General features: G+C 42.2%; 1 protein-coding gene across 1 annotated transcript in view; it reads right to left on the bottom strand.

Moving 5' to 3' along the window:
• Positions 1–14,425, bottom strand: part of ZDHHC8 (zDHHC palmitoyltransferase 8) — a 70,115-nt gene extending 55,690 nt beyond the window's left edge. Inside the window, exon 1 of the mRNA XM_026684924.2 lies at positions 14,014–14,425. Within this exon, the coding sequence (XP_026540709.2) occupies positions 14,014–14,117 (104 nt within the window). The 5' untranslated portion in view covers positions 14,118–14,425. The remainder of the gene's footprint in view (positions 1–14,013) is intronic.
• Between the last annotated feature and the right edge of the window lie 762 nt (positions 14,426–15,187).

Here is a 15,187-nt window from a genome sequence, read left to right as displayed (position 1 = left end):
GTCGTACGTTCACTGAAATACAAACTACAGATAAAGTCCCTGACTTACCACAGTTCACTTAGTGACCGTTTGAAGATACAACAGGCAGTGAAAAAAGTGGCTTATGACCGCTTTTTACCCTTATGACCATTGCAGCATTCGTGATCAAAAGTCAAATGCTCGGCAACTGACTCCTAGTTATGACGGTTGCAATGTCCAGGGTCACGCAAATAATCTTTTTCTGATTAGCATATACTCAACGGGGAAGCCAGGTTCGTTGAACCACCATCTTACTAACTTAAGAAATTCAGGCGTTCTTTTAACAACTGCGGTGAGAATGGCTGTAAAATGGGGCAAAACTCGCAGGACAAATGTCTTGTTTAGCCACATAAATTTTGAGCTAAACCGGGATTGTAAGTGAAAGAAACACCTGTATGTGCCATCATATATCCACTGAAATAGAAAACTATTGACTTACTGGTTAAAAATAAGGCATTCCACAATGTTTTCTAGGTCAACCACTAATAAAAAGCCTTTGAGAATCTCTCAGGGTTGAAGAACACTTCATGGGCTTAAATGTAAAATCTCTATTTTTCACGATGCTGTTACTATCAGCCCAACCTTCTGAGGAAATGTCCTAATCCATCTTCCTGTGTTCCTAGCCAGGTTTATGGCCTGTTTCGCTGACTTGATCATGGTTTCTTGAGCCACAGCAAGTCTTCGAGCCTTGCATAGCATAGCATAGCATAGGATAGCCTGTTTATAGCTAACCCAGCATAGCCTGTTTATAGCTAACCCAGCTAAAAACACATTTTTGCGTTAGTAATATTAATTGTATATGCTGCATCCATTCTTTGAATAGAGGCAATTGTGACGAAGGAAATAGATGGAGATGGATGGGCTAACTAGCCCCATATCTAATTCTTAAATTATTTAATGCTGGGTTCACACAAATGCTGTGAGAAATGTATTTAGAAACATTGCTTTCTATGCATGTAAAAATGAAGAAGTTGCAATGTATATCTGCTGGAAAGATCTTGGGAAAAGATAGCTGTCTCTAATTACAGTTAGAAATTTTACAGACCCATTAAAACATGGCTTTTATCTAAAATTACTTTCATTACATTAGTATTATCCAAATAAATGAAGCATAGCCTTAAACTATACTCTGTTGAAAGCAGCAGAAAATACAAAAATGGTGGGAAGGGAAGGAGGGAGTGATGGAGGGAGGGAAAAACAGAGGGAGGGAAGAAAGAAGGAACAGAAAAATGGAGGGTGGGAGGGAGGAAAGAAGGAAGGAAACCTTTCATTAAGTAGATCAATTCATAATGTAAAGACTTTGACCCATCAAGACCTCATGCATTTTCTAAGCAGTTGAATATGAAGAGCAAACTGGATAACATTCACACAATTATCAGGTATGTAAACAGGTTGGTTGTGTGTCCATTTTAAATAATTTTCTGTAGGAAACGGAAGACCAGAAATCTCCTACCAAACCCCATTTCAATCCACAGTGGGGGAACTGGGCTGGTAGTGGAACAAAAGCTTCTGTAAGCATCTAAAATAGGTTTAGGGTCATTACTTCTTTTGCTTCATTCTCTTGCTTGGAGGAAAGACCATTCCAACATGCCAGCCCAACTTCCATAAAACCATTAAAAAGTTCTTTACAGTTTCAGATTTAAGACTTGAAGATTTTGCCAGTGATACTTCCCTCAACTGATTGAAGGAAACTTCAAGCGATTTGTGTCATCCTTCATCCTTGCCACCAACAAGAATAAATATCAAATATTTTTTTTAAATGATATCACCCGTATTTTGGGGTGTAGAATTTGACCAAATGTTTTGTTTTTTTTCTGCTGAGTTGCAACGAAGCTTCCAGCGATGATGTCAGGGGATAATTACATATAATTTTTACAACTCAGTGCATGCAACTCCACACACAGATAGAAGCCTTTGAAGAAAAGTTAAGTGTGGCTAGATTGTCATGGCAAATCAGCAAATGTAGATCCTGTAAATCAATCCCATGCCAGATTCAAGGGAGGGCTTGTGTGATGCTGCAATTTTCGGGCCTCAGAAAAAAGAAAGGGTTGGAATGGAGGAAATTAAGAGGGATTAGCTACTTGGGCAGTTTAAATTGATTGATATTGCATCTTTATTGTCATTAACAACTCAAGGAAATGAACACATATCCAACACGCCTTAGATGAAAAATTTGGGTAGAAATCAATCAAGGAAAGAAGAACTAGAACTAAGAAGAAATGTCCTAACAGTGAGGACTATTAACCAGTGGAACCGCTTCCTCCAGAGTTTGTGTGAGCTCCAACACTGGAGGTTTCTAAGAACAGACTGGACAGTCATTTGTCTGAAATGTTGACCACTGGTATAGGGTCTTCTGCTTAAGGGGGTTGGACTAGAAGACCTCCAAGGTCCCTTCCGGTTCTGTTATTCTGTAACACCTCCCCCTTGTGTTTGTTTCAGCTGTCCTTCAAAAGCCATCAATAAGAACTTTCCTCCCATATATGTATACATTCGAACTAGACTGTGATGTTTCTCTGTGTCATATAGGTGTGTGTATGTGGGTATATGCATAATGGTTATCTTTTGAGAGCTGAATGCAACAAAATTTCATTTTAATGTATGCTGATTAGTGTACATTTAAGTGACAATAAAGTCATTCTGTTCTGTTCTATTCTATTCTATTCTCTATTCTATTCTATTCTATTTCTTATTCTTCTATTCTATTCTATTCTATTCTATTCTATTCTCATTTCATTCCCTATTCTATTCTATATTCTATTCTATTCTCATTTCATTCCCTATTCTATTCTATTCTATTCTATTCTATTCTATTCTATTCTATTCTATTCTATTCTATTCTATTCTATTCTATTCTATTCTATTCTCATTTCATTCCCTATTCTATTCTATTCTATTCTATTCTATTTCTATTCTATTCTTTTCTCATTTCATTCCCTATTCTATTCTATTCTATTCTATTCTATTCCATTCTATTCTATTCCAATTCCAATTCCAATTCCAATTCCAATTCCATTCCATTTTTATTCTATTTTCTCCTTCCTTTGCTTCTACTTCTCCTTCTTCTTTCCCTTCTCCTTTTTTCTCCTTCTCCTTCTCCCTCTCCCATACTCTACTCTACTCTACTCTACTCTACTCTACTCTACTCTACTCTACTCTACTCTATTCCCAAAGTTTGCGGTGCTATGGACAACTTTCCGGGTCTACCATACAGTATGTAGTGCTGTAAAAATTATGAGGAATTACAGTATGTTGCAAAAGGCAGAATTTTTTAAAAAATGAGCCATTTTATTTTCCTGAACAGGAAATCCTTCCAATCCTTTGCTCACCGACATCCCAGTGCGGATGGAGCTTCAGTTGTCCCTCACAAATACAATCAACCCGCTAGGATTTGTGCCTGCTGGTGATAGTGGCTGGCTGCAAATCCTGCATCAATCCTACACTAACCCCTCAAATTCTCTCCAGCAAAATCTGAAATCAATGCCCCCCCTTCCCTCCCACCCAGCAAACCAACTGCTAAAACCTTCTTTCTTAGGCTACTTAAACCCAGTGTTATCTTTGTGTTGTGACAGATGAATCCTTTGGGTGAAAAACCACGGATTTGGAGAGAAGATTACAAAAGTCCGGTACCGGAAGCTTGTGAGGAAGTCACAGACAAGTATCTTCAGCAAAATCAAATTATCCCTAGAAGAAGGAGACCGAATCATGTTTAAACAAGCCAGCATCAGTGTTCTTAAACCTTTTAAGCTAACAGCTGGAAAAAGCTGGAGGATGAGGCTGTTCTAATCATGAATTTTTGGTGATTTAATCTACATGAATCATTACTTTGGTGGTTAGCAAACAGGAGCAGAAACACCAACCTGCAAAGATGGAGAAGAAATTTCATAAGGAATCATTTTTGGTTAAATCAGCTCGATCGCAGCCATTTAGGGGGACAGTTTGTCGTTGAGAAGCAAGCATCCTTATAAACTGGCTAATGCTGAAATATTTCTTGGCCACCTCGAGAAATCAACCTATCGGTTTCCTTTGAAGACCTTTGTTCTATTATTTCCATCCAACCAACAATATATTTCTTCAGTTGTTGGTTTTTTCTTTCAATTGAGACAAACTTGACAGCTTTAAGACTTGTGGACTTCAACTCCCAGAATTCCTCCTCCAGTCGTGTTAGCTCAGGAATAATTCTGGGAGTTGAAGTCCACAAGTCTTAAACTTTCCAAGTTTGAAGGTCCTTGTAATAGGAAGAGACCTTAGAGGTCTTCTAGTCCAACCCACTGTTCAAGCAGGAAACTCTGTACCATTACAGACAAATGGCTGTTCAGTCTCTTCTTAAAAGTGATGGAGCACCCACAACTTCTGGAGGCAAGTAGTTCCACTGATTGGTTGTTCTCACTGTCAAGAAAACACCTTATTTTTTGGTTGTTTCTCTCCTTGATTAGTTTCCGTCCATTGCTTCTTGTCCTGCCTTCAGGTGCTTTGGGGAAGAGGTTGACCCCCTCTTCTTTATGGCAACCCCTTCGATATTGGATCACTGCTATCATGGCACTCCTAGTCCTTGTTTTCATAAAACTAGACAGACCCAATTTCTGCAACCGTCCTTCATATGTTTTAGCCTCCAGTCCCCTAATCATCTTTGTTGCTCTTCTCTGCACTCATTCTAGAGTCTCAAGATCTTTTTTTACATCGTGGTAACCAAAACTGGATGCTATATTCCAAGTGTGATCTCTTTAGCCTCTCAACATCTTCTCCCACATCTTCTGCTCACCTTAAGCTGCCCTAGATGACTCAAGGAGATAGCCCCCTCTTCCAAACTGAGGTGGTTCGGTCCAGAAGGGTCTGTGCCCCCAGAGGAAGAGCATCTCTGTTCCCTGATAATGATCCAATTGCCATTTTTAGACATTCCAATGAGTATGACCAAAGGTTTAGAGCAAAGGTCTTCAAACTTGGCAACGTTAAGACTTGTGGACTTCAACTCCCAGATATTCCTGAGCTAACAAGACTGGAAAAGGAATTCTGGGAGTTGAAGTCCACAAGTCTTAAAGTATTCAAGTTTGAAGACCCCTGGTGTAGTGGTTAAAAACGTGCCAACACCTGTAGGCCAGTATACAGTGATAATTTTTTTCCTGGAGTGTGCCATTTCAGGTCACGGAAGGCAAAGGAGATTTTGTGAATCAGCCAAGGTTCTTTCTTTTTTTAAAAAAAAAAAAACCTTTATTAGGGATTGTGTTAACAAACAAGCAGCTGTTTTAAAGTTGCACCTCTAAACCTCTAAAGATAATATCTTTCTGATGAGCTTGGGTTTTGAGCTTGAAAACTTTGGATGTTCTGTTGACACAGCCCTCTGTAAGTTCAATTACAGGGGCTTAACTTAATTAGAGGCGCTGCTAATTAGTTTCAAAAAGAACTGGCAACTGCTGTAAATACCCAAGTAGATCAAGAGAGTAAATGTTACTTTTTGGGAAAGCAACCTTTCAAATGCAAGGGCAATTTCAGATCCACCTGATGGAATTGGGATGGCTCTTGAGCAGAGAAAACCACAAGGAGACAGATCGGTCAGCCTTCCAGCCCAATGAGCTAAATTTAAGGCTGCCTTAACAAAATCTTGTAGGTCTGAAAGTACAGCTCTCCCGCCGTCTCCTTTACATCCTTAGAAACTAGGAAGTGTCCCTCCTGAGTCTCTTTTTCCACCCGTTATGTAGCTGTGGGCTCTTATCTGACCCTTCCCTTGGCGGCATTTCTTCACCCAGTCTTCTAAGGTCATTCCCATATACCATCGCAAAATCGGAAGCTGCAAAAGAGGTAGATCCTTCTTAGATCCATCTTAGACTGCAGGTCTGTTTACAATCAGTCCAGCACGTGTGCAATTCAGCCACATTATAAAAAGAGTATTCCAAAGTTGGGTACAGGTCAGATATAACCCTCACATTTCATTGGCGAATTATAAAATGAATGACCCTGTCCTACAATTCCACAGAGACCAAAATTATGTCTGGTACTTAAGTATCTCAAAATTCCACTAGGGGAAAATGATTGGATAAATAGGTAGCCATGAAGCTGAATTTGCAAATCTCTTGATGTCCCTTTGTACACTCTCATTGTACCCATGTTGTACTCTGACAATAAAGGTAATTAATTATTACACATACGAGTACAACAGCGCAGGAAAGCCACATCATCCTGTGGTGGGTTGTTAGATTGCATCCCTATTCTTCTTCTTCTTTTTAATTTAAATCCTGCCTTTATTATTTTTAGAAATAATTCAAGGTGGCGAACATATCTAACCCATCTTCCTCCTCCTGTTTTCCTCACAACAACAACCCTGTGAGGTGAGGTGGAGAGACTGGCCCAAAGTCACCCAATGGGCTTTCATGACTAATGTGGGACTAGAATTCTCAGTCTCCTAGTCATTGTCCCAAAGTCTGGGCTTTCATACCTAAGGTGGGACTAGAACTCACCATCTCCTTTTGATTGGACCAAAATCGCCCAGCTGGCTTTAATGCCTAAGCCAGGACTATAACTCACTGTCTCCTGGCAATTGGCTCAAAGTCACCCAGCTGGCTCCTAAGGCAGGACTAGAACTCACCATGTCCTCGTTTCTAGCCTGATGCCTTAACCACTGGACCAAACTGACTATATCTAATACTTGCACTTCTTGGTTGGGCTGTTGTGCTGCTACTGGAACAGAGTTAAGAGGACAGGATATGGTCAAAAAAGCCACCACAAAGCAATGGATACTCCATCCGGTTTGTATGGACACAACAACTTTAATGGTCTCGTTGCAGCTGCCATTTTTAAAAATCCTTTGGGCCACCTCTGATACAGACCTGGCTTGCTTCTAATGTGGCAAACGTAGAATTACGCATTCGCACATCTTCGCTGATCAGGAAAAAATAAAATACACGCTTAATTTCCAGCCCGAAATGCTTAAGCCGGATATGGCTACCTACCTTACACAGGGGGACAAAAATATTAAAAACTAGCTGGATCCCCGTGCTTCGCTACGAAACTATGTGATCAGGCTTAGTTTTTGGGGAGAAAAATAAGGGGGGTGGAAATGTGCCTCTGCCTACCAGCTTCCATCGGTATTCATCTGGCTAGCGTCCTGTCAGTGTGTGAGAGAGTGGAGGGCTGTTTGGAAAGTGAAACAGTATTTGCTGTGTGAGGAGACAGCAAGGAGCCTGGGCATGGCTTAGCTCAACTGTTCTGTACTAAAGCTGCTTGGTGCTGTGAAACTAAAATTGAAACTGAAACTCCTCTCCTCGGCTTGTGTTTTGCATTTGGAAGAGATTTCTTTTCTGGTGGGGAGGGGGAGTAGAACTCCTTAGCATCAGAGCGTGTTAATAATAATAATAATATAGGAAATACTCTAAATGTTCCGATGGTCATTTCGAAAAATCCTTTCTTAGTGAGCACCTAGAAGCCAAGAGGAACCTACGTGCCAAATTTCATGTTTGTAGGCTTTACAGTTCTGGAGATTTTGTGATGATGCGTGAGTGGTGTTTCGCTTTTATATATATAGATATACAGTCACAGAGCCCTTCCAAAGATGGAAAAACATAGTTTGCTTCTAAAACAAGGAAGAGGCTGGCATTTAAAACCCTGGTACTATCATTTGGGTGAACCTTTGGAAGTCAATTTTTTTTGGGGGGGAAGGAGGGATAAACTTCTTGCAAATAACGTGGGAAATGTCCCGAAGAGACAAACGAAGGATGACAGATTAAAATCAATCTCTGCAGGCAAAAAAACAGCGGATTTATCGCCAGGCAAAAGGCAATGTTTGCTTGCTTTTTAAGGATGTTTAGCTTCCCCCCTTCTCTGCACTGGAGGACTGTATGGTTTGGCAGAAAGAAAAGGAAGAAGAATCTCCGCGGAGAATTTCCATATAAATGGCTCCTTCTATTTATAAATGGAATATTCCCAATATAGTTGAACGAGCGTGGTCCAGCATACCAGAGAAGATAGTTTGAATGCAGTGGAGGTGGGGGGGAACCCATGGAGGAGCAAAGAGGCAGGGAGGGGGGGTCTTTGAGAATGTTGACCCTTCCCCCTTTGTTCGTCAGCCTGCTATTTTGGCTCAGCGTGGAAACCTCGGTCTCTGGTTAGCTAGCTGGACGAGAAGTCACCAACAGCATAAATCATGCTTCTCTGCAGCTGGAACCAATGTCAGGAATAGCTTTCCTAAATTTACTCATTTCAATTCTTTTTGGGGTGGGGTGGGGTCTGTAGAGAGAAGCCAGCCATTGTGGTTCTCCTGGTGGGCCCCTTAGGCATCGAAATTGGGGGCTGGTGTATGTAGGATGTTGATTTGGGCTCCTTTATGAGTTCTTTCAAGGTCTCACATCCATAGTTTGATCTAGTGGTTAAGGCAGAAGGCTAGAAGCTGGGAGACAGTGAGTTCTAGTCCTGCTTCAGGCATGAAAGCTGGCTGGGTGACTTCAGACCCAATCACCAGGAGACGGTGAGTTTTAGTCCTGCGCACGGAAGCTGGGTGGGTAACCTTGGGCCAATCACCAGGTGATGGTGAGTTCTAGTTCCACCTTAGCTGGCTGGATGACTTTGGGCCAATTGCCAGGAGACAGTGAGTTCTAGTCCCGGTTTAGGCATGAAAGCCAACTGGGTGATTTTGGTCCAATCACAAGGAGATGGTGAGTTCTAGTTCCACCTTAGGCATGAAAGCTAGCTGGGTGACTTTAGGCCAATCACCAGGTGACAGTGACTTCTAGTTCCACCTTGGGCATGAAAGCTGGCTGGGTGATTTTGGTCCAATCACAAGGAGATGGTGAGTTCTAGTTCCACCTTAGGCATGAAAGCTAGCTGGGTGACTTTAGGCCAATCACCAGGTGACAGTGACTTCTAGTTCCACCTTGGGCATGAAAGCCGGCTGGGTGATTTTGGTCCAATCACAAGGAGATGGTGAGTTCTAGTTTCACCTTAGGCATGAAAGCTAGCTGGGTGACTTTAGGCCAATCACCAGGTGACAGTGACTTCTAGTTCCACCTTGGGCATGAAAGCCAACTGGGTGATTTTGGTCCAATCACAAGGAGATGGTGAGTTCTAGTTCCACCTTAGGCATGAAAGCTAGCTGGGTGACTTTAGGCCAATCACCAGGTGACAGTGACTTCTAGTTCCACCTTGGGCATGAAAGCTGGCTGGGTGATTTTGGTCCAATCACAAGGAGATGGTGAGTTCTAGTTCCACCTTAGGCATGAAAGCTAGCTGGGTGACTTTAGGCCAATCACCAGGTGACAGTGACTTCTAGTTCCACCTTGGGCATGAAAGCCGGCTGGGTGATTTTGGTCCAATCACAAGGAGATGGTGAGTTCTAGTTTCACCTTAGGCATGAAAGCTAGCTGGGTGACTTTAGGCCAATCACCAGGTGACAGTGACTTCTAGTTCCACCTTGGGCATGAAAGCCAACTGGGTGATTTTGGTCCAATCACAAGGAGATGGTGAGTTCTAGTTTCACCTTAGGCATGAAAGCTAGCTGGGTGACTTTAGGCCAATCACCAGGTGACAGTGACTTCTAGTTCCACTTTGGGCATGAAAGCCAACTGGGTGATTTTGGTCCAATCACAAGGAGATGGTGAGTTCTAGTTCCACCTTAGGCATGAAAGCTAGCTGGGTGACTTTAGGCCAATCACCAGGTGACAGTGACTTCTAGTTCCACCTTGGGCATGAAAGCCGGCTGGGTGACTTGGGTCCAGTCCCTCTCTCTCAGCCAAAACCCACTTCACAGGTGTGGTTGTGGGGAAAATACGGTAGGAGGAAGGAGTATTAGATATGTTTGCCCCCTTGAGCTATTTTTATAAAGCTAATAAAAGCGGGAAATAAATTAAATAAATGCATAGCTTGAAAGTAATCGAAGTCATGGACTCCATCTGAGATGGTGGATTGGCACTAGGCGGTCTCCAAGGGCCACCAGTTGAGTTCCCTCTGAAGAATATCCAGCTACCTACATCTGTTGAATGGAATAGGATAGAATAACAAGAGATGGAAGGGACCTTGGAGGTCTTCTAGTCCAACCCCCTGCTTAGGCAGGGAACCCTACACAAAGTGGTGTTTGAGTCCCAAATGGGACAAAATGGGTCTTTTTAACCCCTAAGGGTCAGTGAAAATAGGATAAAACAAATAGAGGAAAAAATAGAGAAATCCCCCACCATCATCATTAAGGGAGGAGCTGGAAAATGCGCAAAATACACTCATTGATAAAAAAAGGGCTATTTTTATTTGATTCATATGGATGCCCATCTTAGCTACGGGTAGTCCTCGAGTTACGACCACAACTGAGCCCAACATTTCTGCTGCTAGGTGAAGCGTTTGTCAAGGGCCCCATTTTACGGCTTTTCTTGCCACCGTTGTTAATGTGAAGCATTGCATTTGTTAGGTGAGTCACACGGTTTGTTAAGCGAACCTGGCTTCCCCCGTTGACTTGGCTTGTCAGAAGGTCGCAAAAGAGGATCGCGTGACCCACGGGGGACACGGCAACCGTCGTAAATGTGAACCAGCAGCCTGAATTTTGATCGTGTGACCACGGGGGGCTGCAATGGCCGTAAGCGTGAAAAATGGTCACGAGTCCCTTTTTTCAGTGCCGTTGTAACTTTGAGCAGTCATTAAATGAATTGTTGAAAGTTGAAGTCTACCTGTATATAAAATGTCTATAAACAAAGCAGAAAACCCCCACAATTCGAACAGTCCCCATAAAATGAGTGAGGCATATATCTAGTCAAGCCCTAAATCTATTCTTGCTCAAAATCAACTCAAAATCCATCTCAACCACGAAAAGAACCTTGTATGAAAACATGGACAAAAAGTCCCAGAGGAATATTGAGAATGCCTCAATTTTAAGAAAAGCAGTCCATAGGAAAAATCAAAAAGATTTGGAGCAAGGATAATGGTTTTTAAGTAAAAAGTAGATACAAAGTAAGTTGTATATAAATATTAGCCCTCATGGTGGTTGTTTTTTTAAAACACAGGCCTTCAATGTTTCCACCCACCCACCCATTGGAAGGGAGAACAAACAGACTTGTAACTTGGCTACTATTTGACAAGGGGAAAAGTGCTGCTTTGGGTTCAGATGGCTAGTCATTCCTGTAGAAATGTTTATTACTTTTGTTTTAAAGAGCTGGGACAATAGGTTTCAGTGAAAGTGAAGGATGCAATTAAGTCAGAAACAAATCAACCAGCAATTTAAAGGAAACGGAAACAAGAAAAAGAGAGAAAGGGAGGGAGGAGAAGGAAGGAAGGAAGGAAGAGGAAAGAGAAGATAGAGAAAGAAAGACACACAGAAAGGTGAAAGGGAGAGAGAGAGAGAGAGAGAGAGAGAGAGAGAGAGAGAGGAAAGAGGGAGGGAGGGAGGGAGAAGGGGGAAGTAAGGAAGCAAAGAGATAAAGAAAGAAACACACAGAAAGGTGAAAGGGAGAGAGAGAAAGAAAGAATGAAAGAGAGAGGAGGGGGAAAGAAGGCACAAAGGAAAGAAAAGATGAAGAGAGAGAGAGACAGAAACACAGAGAAAGGTAGAGAGACAGAGACAGACAAAAAGAAAGAAAGGAGGGAGGGAAGAAGGAACAAAGAAAAGAGAAGATGGAGAAAAAGACAGAAAGAAAAGAAAAGAAAAGAAAAGAAAAGAAAAGAAAGGAAAGGAAAGGAAAGGAAAGGAAAGGAAAGGAAAGGAAAGGAAAGGAAAGGAAAGGAAAGGGAAAGGAAAGAAAGAAAGAAAGAAAGAAAGAAAGAAAGAAAGAAAGAAAGAAAGAAAGAAAGAAAGAAAGAAAGAAAGAAAGAAAGGAGTCAGGATTAAAAAAACCAAGGAGAAAAAAAATTCCTACGGACAACATTTCATGAACAACCTCATGGGATCTTTTTTTTTATTATCCTGACACAGAAGCTTAAATCTACTGCTCTGTCACTGAAAATCAAAGTGGAGGTGAGGCAGTACACCTGAGCAGGGATGCTTCGGAAAAGAGAAAAGCCCATTTCAATTGCCTGGTGCCCCCATCCTTCACTTCCTCCACCCAACCTGGCCGAGTCTTTCAAAGGCACTTCCCCTTCCATCACTGCCCTCCAGGACAAATCTAGGCCATTTCTGCCAGACACAAACAGGCTAATAACCCATTAGAGGAGCGGAGATCGGCCAGCATTTATCTTTCTAGCTGACATGCCATTTTAGGATCAAGTTACAAGGGCTTCAAAAGGCATTGGAAAGCGGTCCACAAATGTCCACAAATATAGTCCAAATTGATAAAAACAAACAACACATTTCCAGTTCAAATCAAGTAAAAATAAAATATCAGAAGAAAATGAAGAGCATCACACACAGAGAGAGATACTTAGAGAGAGAGAGAGAGAAAGAGAGACATGCACTCCAATCTCCCCTTGGAATTATAAGATAACCTTTATTGTCACTTTTTTTTTCTGTGAACACACTGGCACACAATAAAAAATGACATTCTGATGCCCACTCTCAAAAGAAAATAAATATATAACCATATACACAATGCACACACATATACATATGATATATATACACACACACATTATATATATAGACACATACACACATATACATGCACACATATATACATACACATATTGTATGTATGTATGTATATATATACACACACATTATATATACATCACACATTATATATACATCACACATTATATATACATACACACATTATATATACATACACACATTATATATACACATACACTATATACCATATACCATATACATATATATGTTTTTACATATATATATATATACATATATATGTTTTTATATATATATATATATATATTGTATACATTACACACATTAATCACAGTCCATTTTGAATCCATAGTCTTCAGAGTTTATATGAATACGATCATTTCACAAGGAACATTGGAGGACTTATAAACAAATCTAAAGCGCTCTAAAATGCTGCTATAATGGAAGTTCCAACTCAACGTTTTGCAAATCAAATATTACAAGGCAAATCCTTTTTTTTTTTTTTTCACACCATGCCAACTCATGGCTGCATCTTTCTTTCTTTTTTTTTTTAAAGAGTCCCAACTTTGAAGATGGGGACAGGAAGGGGAAAAAAAACCAAAAAACATTTGGGGGGGTTTCCAAAGCAGAACTAAACTTTTCCACCATTAAAACGGTGATGGCTGATAATAATGATGGGTCGGGAGAAACAGTTTTGTAAGCAGTTTGTGCCCCCCCAGATCCTGGAAAAATTCACCCCCAATTACCACCCAGGTCTCCTAAAGGATTTTCTCTTCAACCTGACCAGAAATTTGGGGACCAAAAGGATGGGGAAGAAGACAGAGGGGGGGCGAAGGATTGGGTGGGGGTGGAGCAGTGGATGGAATGGGGAAAATAAACAAAACCTGGACGTTTTTTTGGCTCAACGGCCTGCTGATCAGGCTGGCATAGCCTACAGAACCAAGTCTTCATTTTGCAGCTCAAGTGCACCCAAGCTTCCCTACTTCCCAGAAGGTTGTTTACTCAAAATACACAGTTCGACACCCTCCTTTACCTCCCCACCCCACCCCCAAACGAAAGCGGTGGGTCGGTGAGAAATTTAACCACAGTAATTCAGGGTTGTTGGTTTTTTGTTTTTGTTTTAAAGAGGCCAGCAAGATCGTTCTCAATGAGAAAGGATGTATGTGCGCGAGAGAAGCCTTGCAAAGTCGGGAAAAAAAAACCTTTCTCCCCCTCCCTTTCCCAAATAGCCCAAGCATCAGTCCCAAGAGAGAAACCTGCCCTGTATTCTCAGCCAAAAATCTTTTTTTAAAAAAAAACAAAAACCTTCCTCCTTTGGAGCGATCTGCTTGTGCTGGCAGCTCACCAGCCCCACGTCCCAGAGGGTTAGAAACCTCCTTAGGTCCCTATTATTTACATACATACATACATACATACATACATACATACATACATACATACATGGAAGGGTGGATGGATGGAGGGAAGAGGAAAAGAGAGAGAGAGAGAGGACGGAGCTGCAATGGACTTACGTGAAGACGAAAAAGAGCGAAGTTGACCCCACTAGTAAGGCGGCTGCAGTAGAGACAGGGATGTATTTTGTCGGTTTAAATCTTTTTCCGATACTGCTGGGCATTCTGTGGATTATACATCACTGTGCATTAATCCAGAGTATCCAAGAGGCACTGGGGAGCCAGAGAGAGAGAGAGAGAGAGAGAGAGAGAAAGAGAAAGGGGGAGGGCTAGGTTGTGGGGAAAGCCCCCGAGATGAAGGTCTTGCACTGCAGCGAGAACAAGCGAAGGGAGGGGAAAAGGGGTAGGAAGAGGAGGAAAAATAAAAGGGGGAATTGAGACAGAAAAGGGGGAGGGAGAGAAAGAGAGAAGAGGGGGGGGAGGAAAGGGATGGGTAACAGCTGACCTCTTTTGCACAGGAAACTCAACCCACAGAAGCCAGCCCACTTGGCTGATGTCAACCAACCCCTTAAGGTAGCACTGCAGAAAGAGAGATGGAGATGATGGCGCTGGAAACAGATTTAAGAAGCAGCAATCGAGGGGTGAGGGAAGGAAACACCTGAAGCTCGTCAGATGCCTCCTCCTCCTCAACTTCCCGGCTCTGAAGGCCTATTCTGCGGCTGATCTGCAGGATTCCCTCCCTACACGATCTTCTTCTCCAGAGGAGATCCTTCAGATCCCAATGCATCTTGGCGACCGAAAGAGGAGGCGCCGAGGCAGAGCGAAGGAGAGATCCAGCAGACTGGGAGGAGGAAGAGGAGGAGGAGGAGGAGGAAGAGGCAGAAAGGGGGTTACGGATTTTGTCCGCTGGCCGTGGAGAAGTTTTTTTTTGGGGGGGGGGGCGAGGGAGATTTTCCCCTTGGGATGCTTCCCAAGGGTGAGATTTGAAGGGCCGAAGGACAAGTCAAAGAAGGAGGAGGGATTTTCTGCTTGGGCAGGGGGTTGGACTAGATGACTTGCAAGTTCTCTTCCAACTCTGTTAATCCGAATCTATCTAAGATGATGAAAGGCCTGGAGGCTAAAACTATATGAAGAACGGTTGCAGAAACTGGGCCTGGCTAGTCTAGTGAAGGACCAGGGGAGACAGGAGAGCAATCTTCCAATACTTGAGGAGCTGCCACAGAGAGGAGGAAGGGGTCAAGCTGTTTTCCAAAGCACCTGAAGGCCAGACAAGGAATTATGGATGGAAACTGAC

This window comes from Notechis scutatus, chromosome 13 (genome assembly GCF_049901735.1).
Source record: "Notechis scutatus isolate UNSWTSFEM ecotype Mainland chromosome 13, rNotScu1.2, whole genome shotgun sequence".
Classification (NCBI taxonomy): Eukaryota; Metazoa; Chordata; class Lepidosauria; order Squamata; family Elapidae; genus Notechis; species Notechis scutatus.
This window is presented reverse-complemented; position numbering and strand designations above follow the sequence as displayed.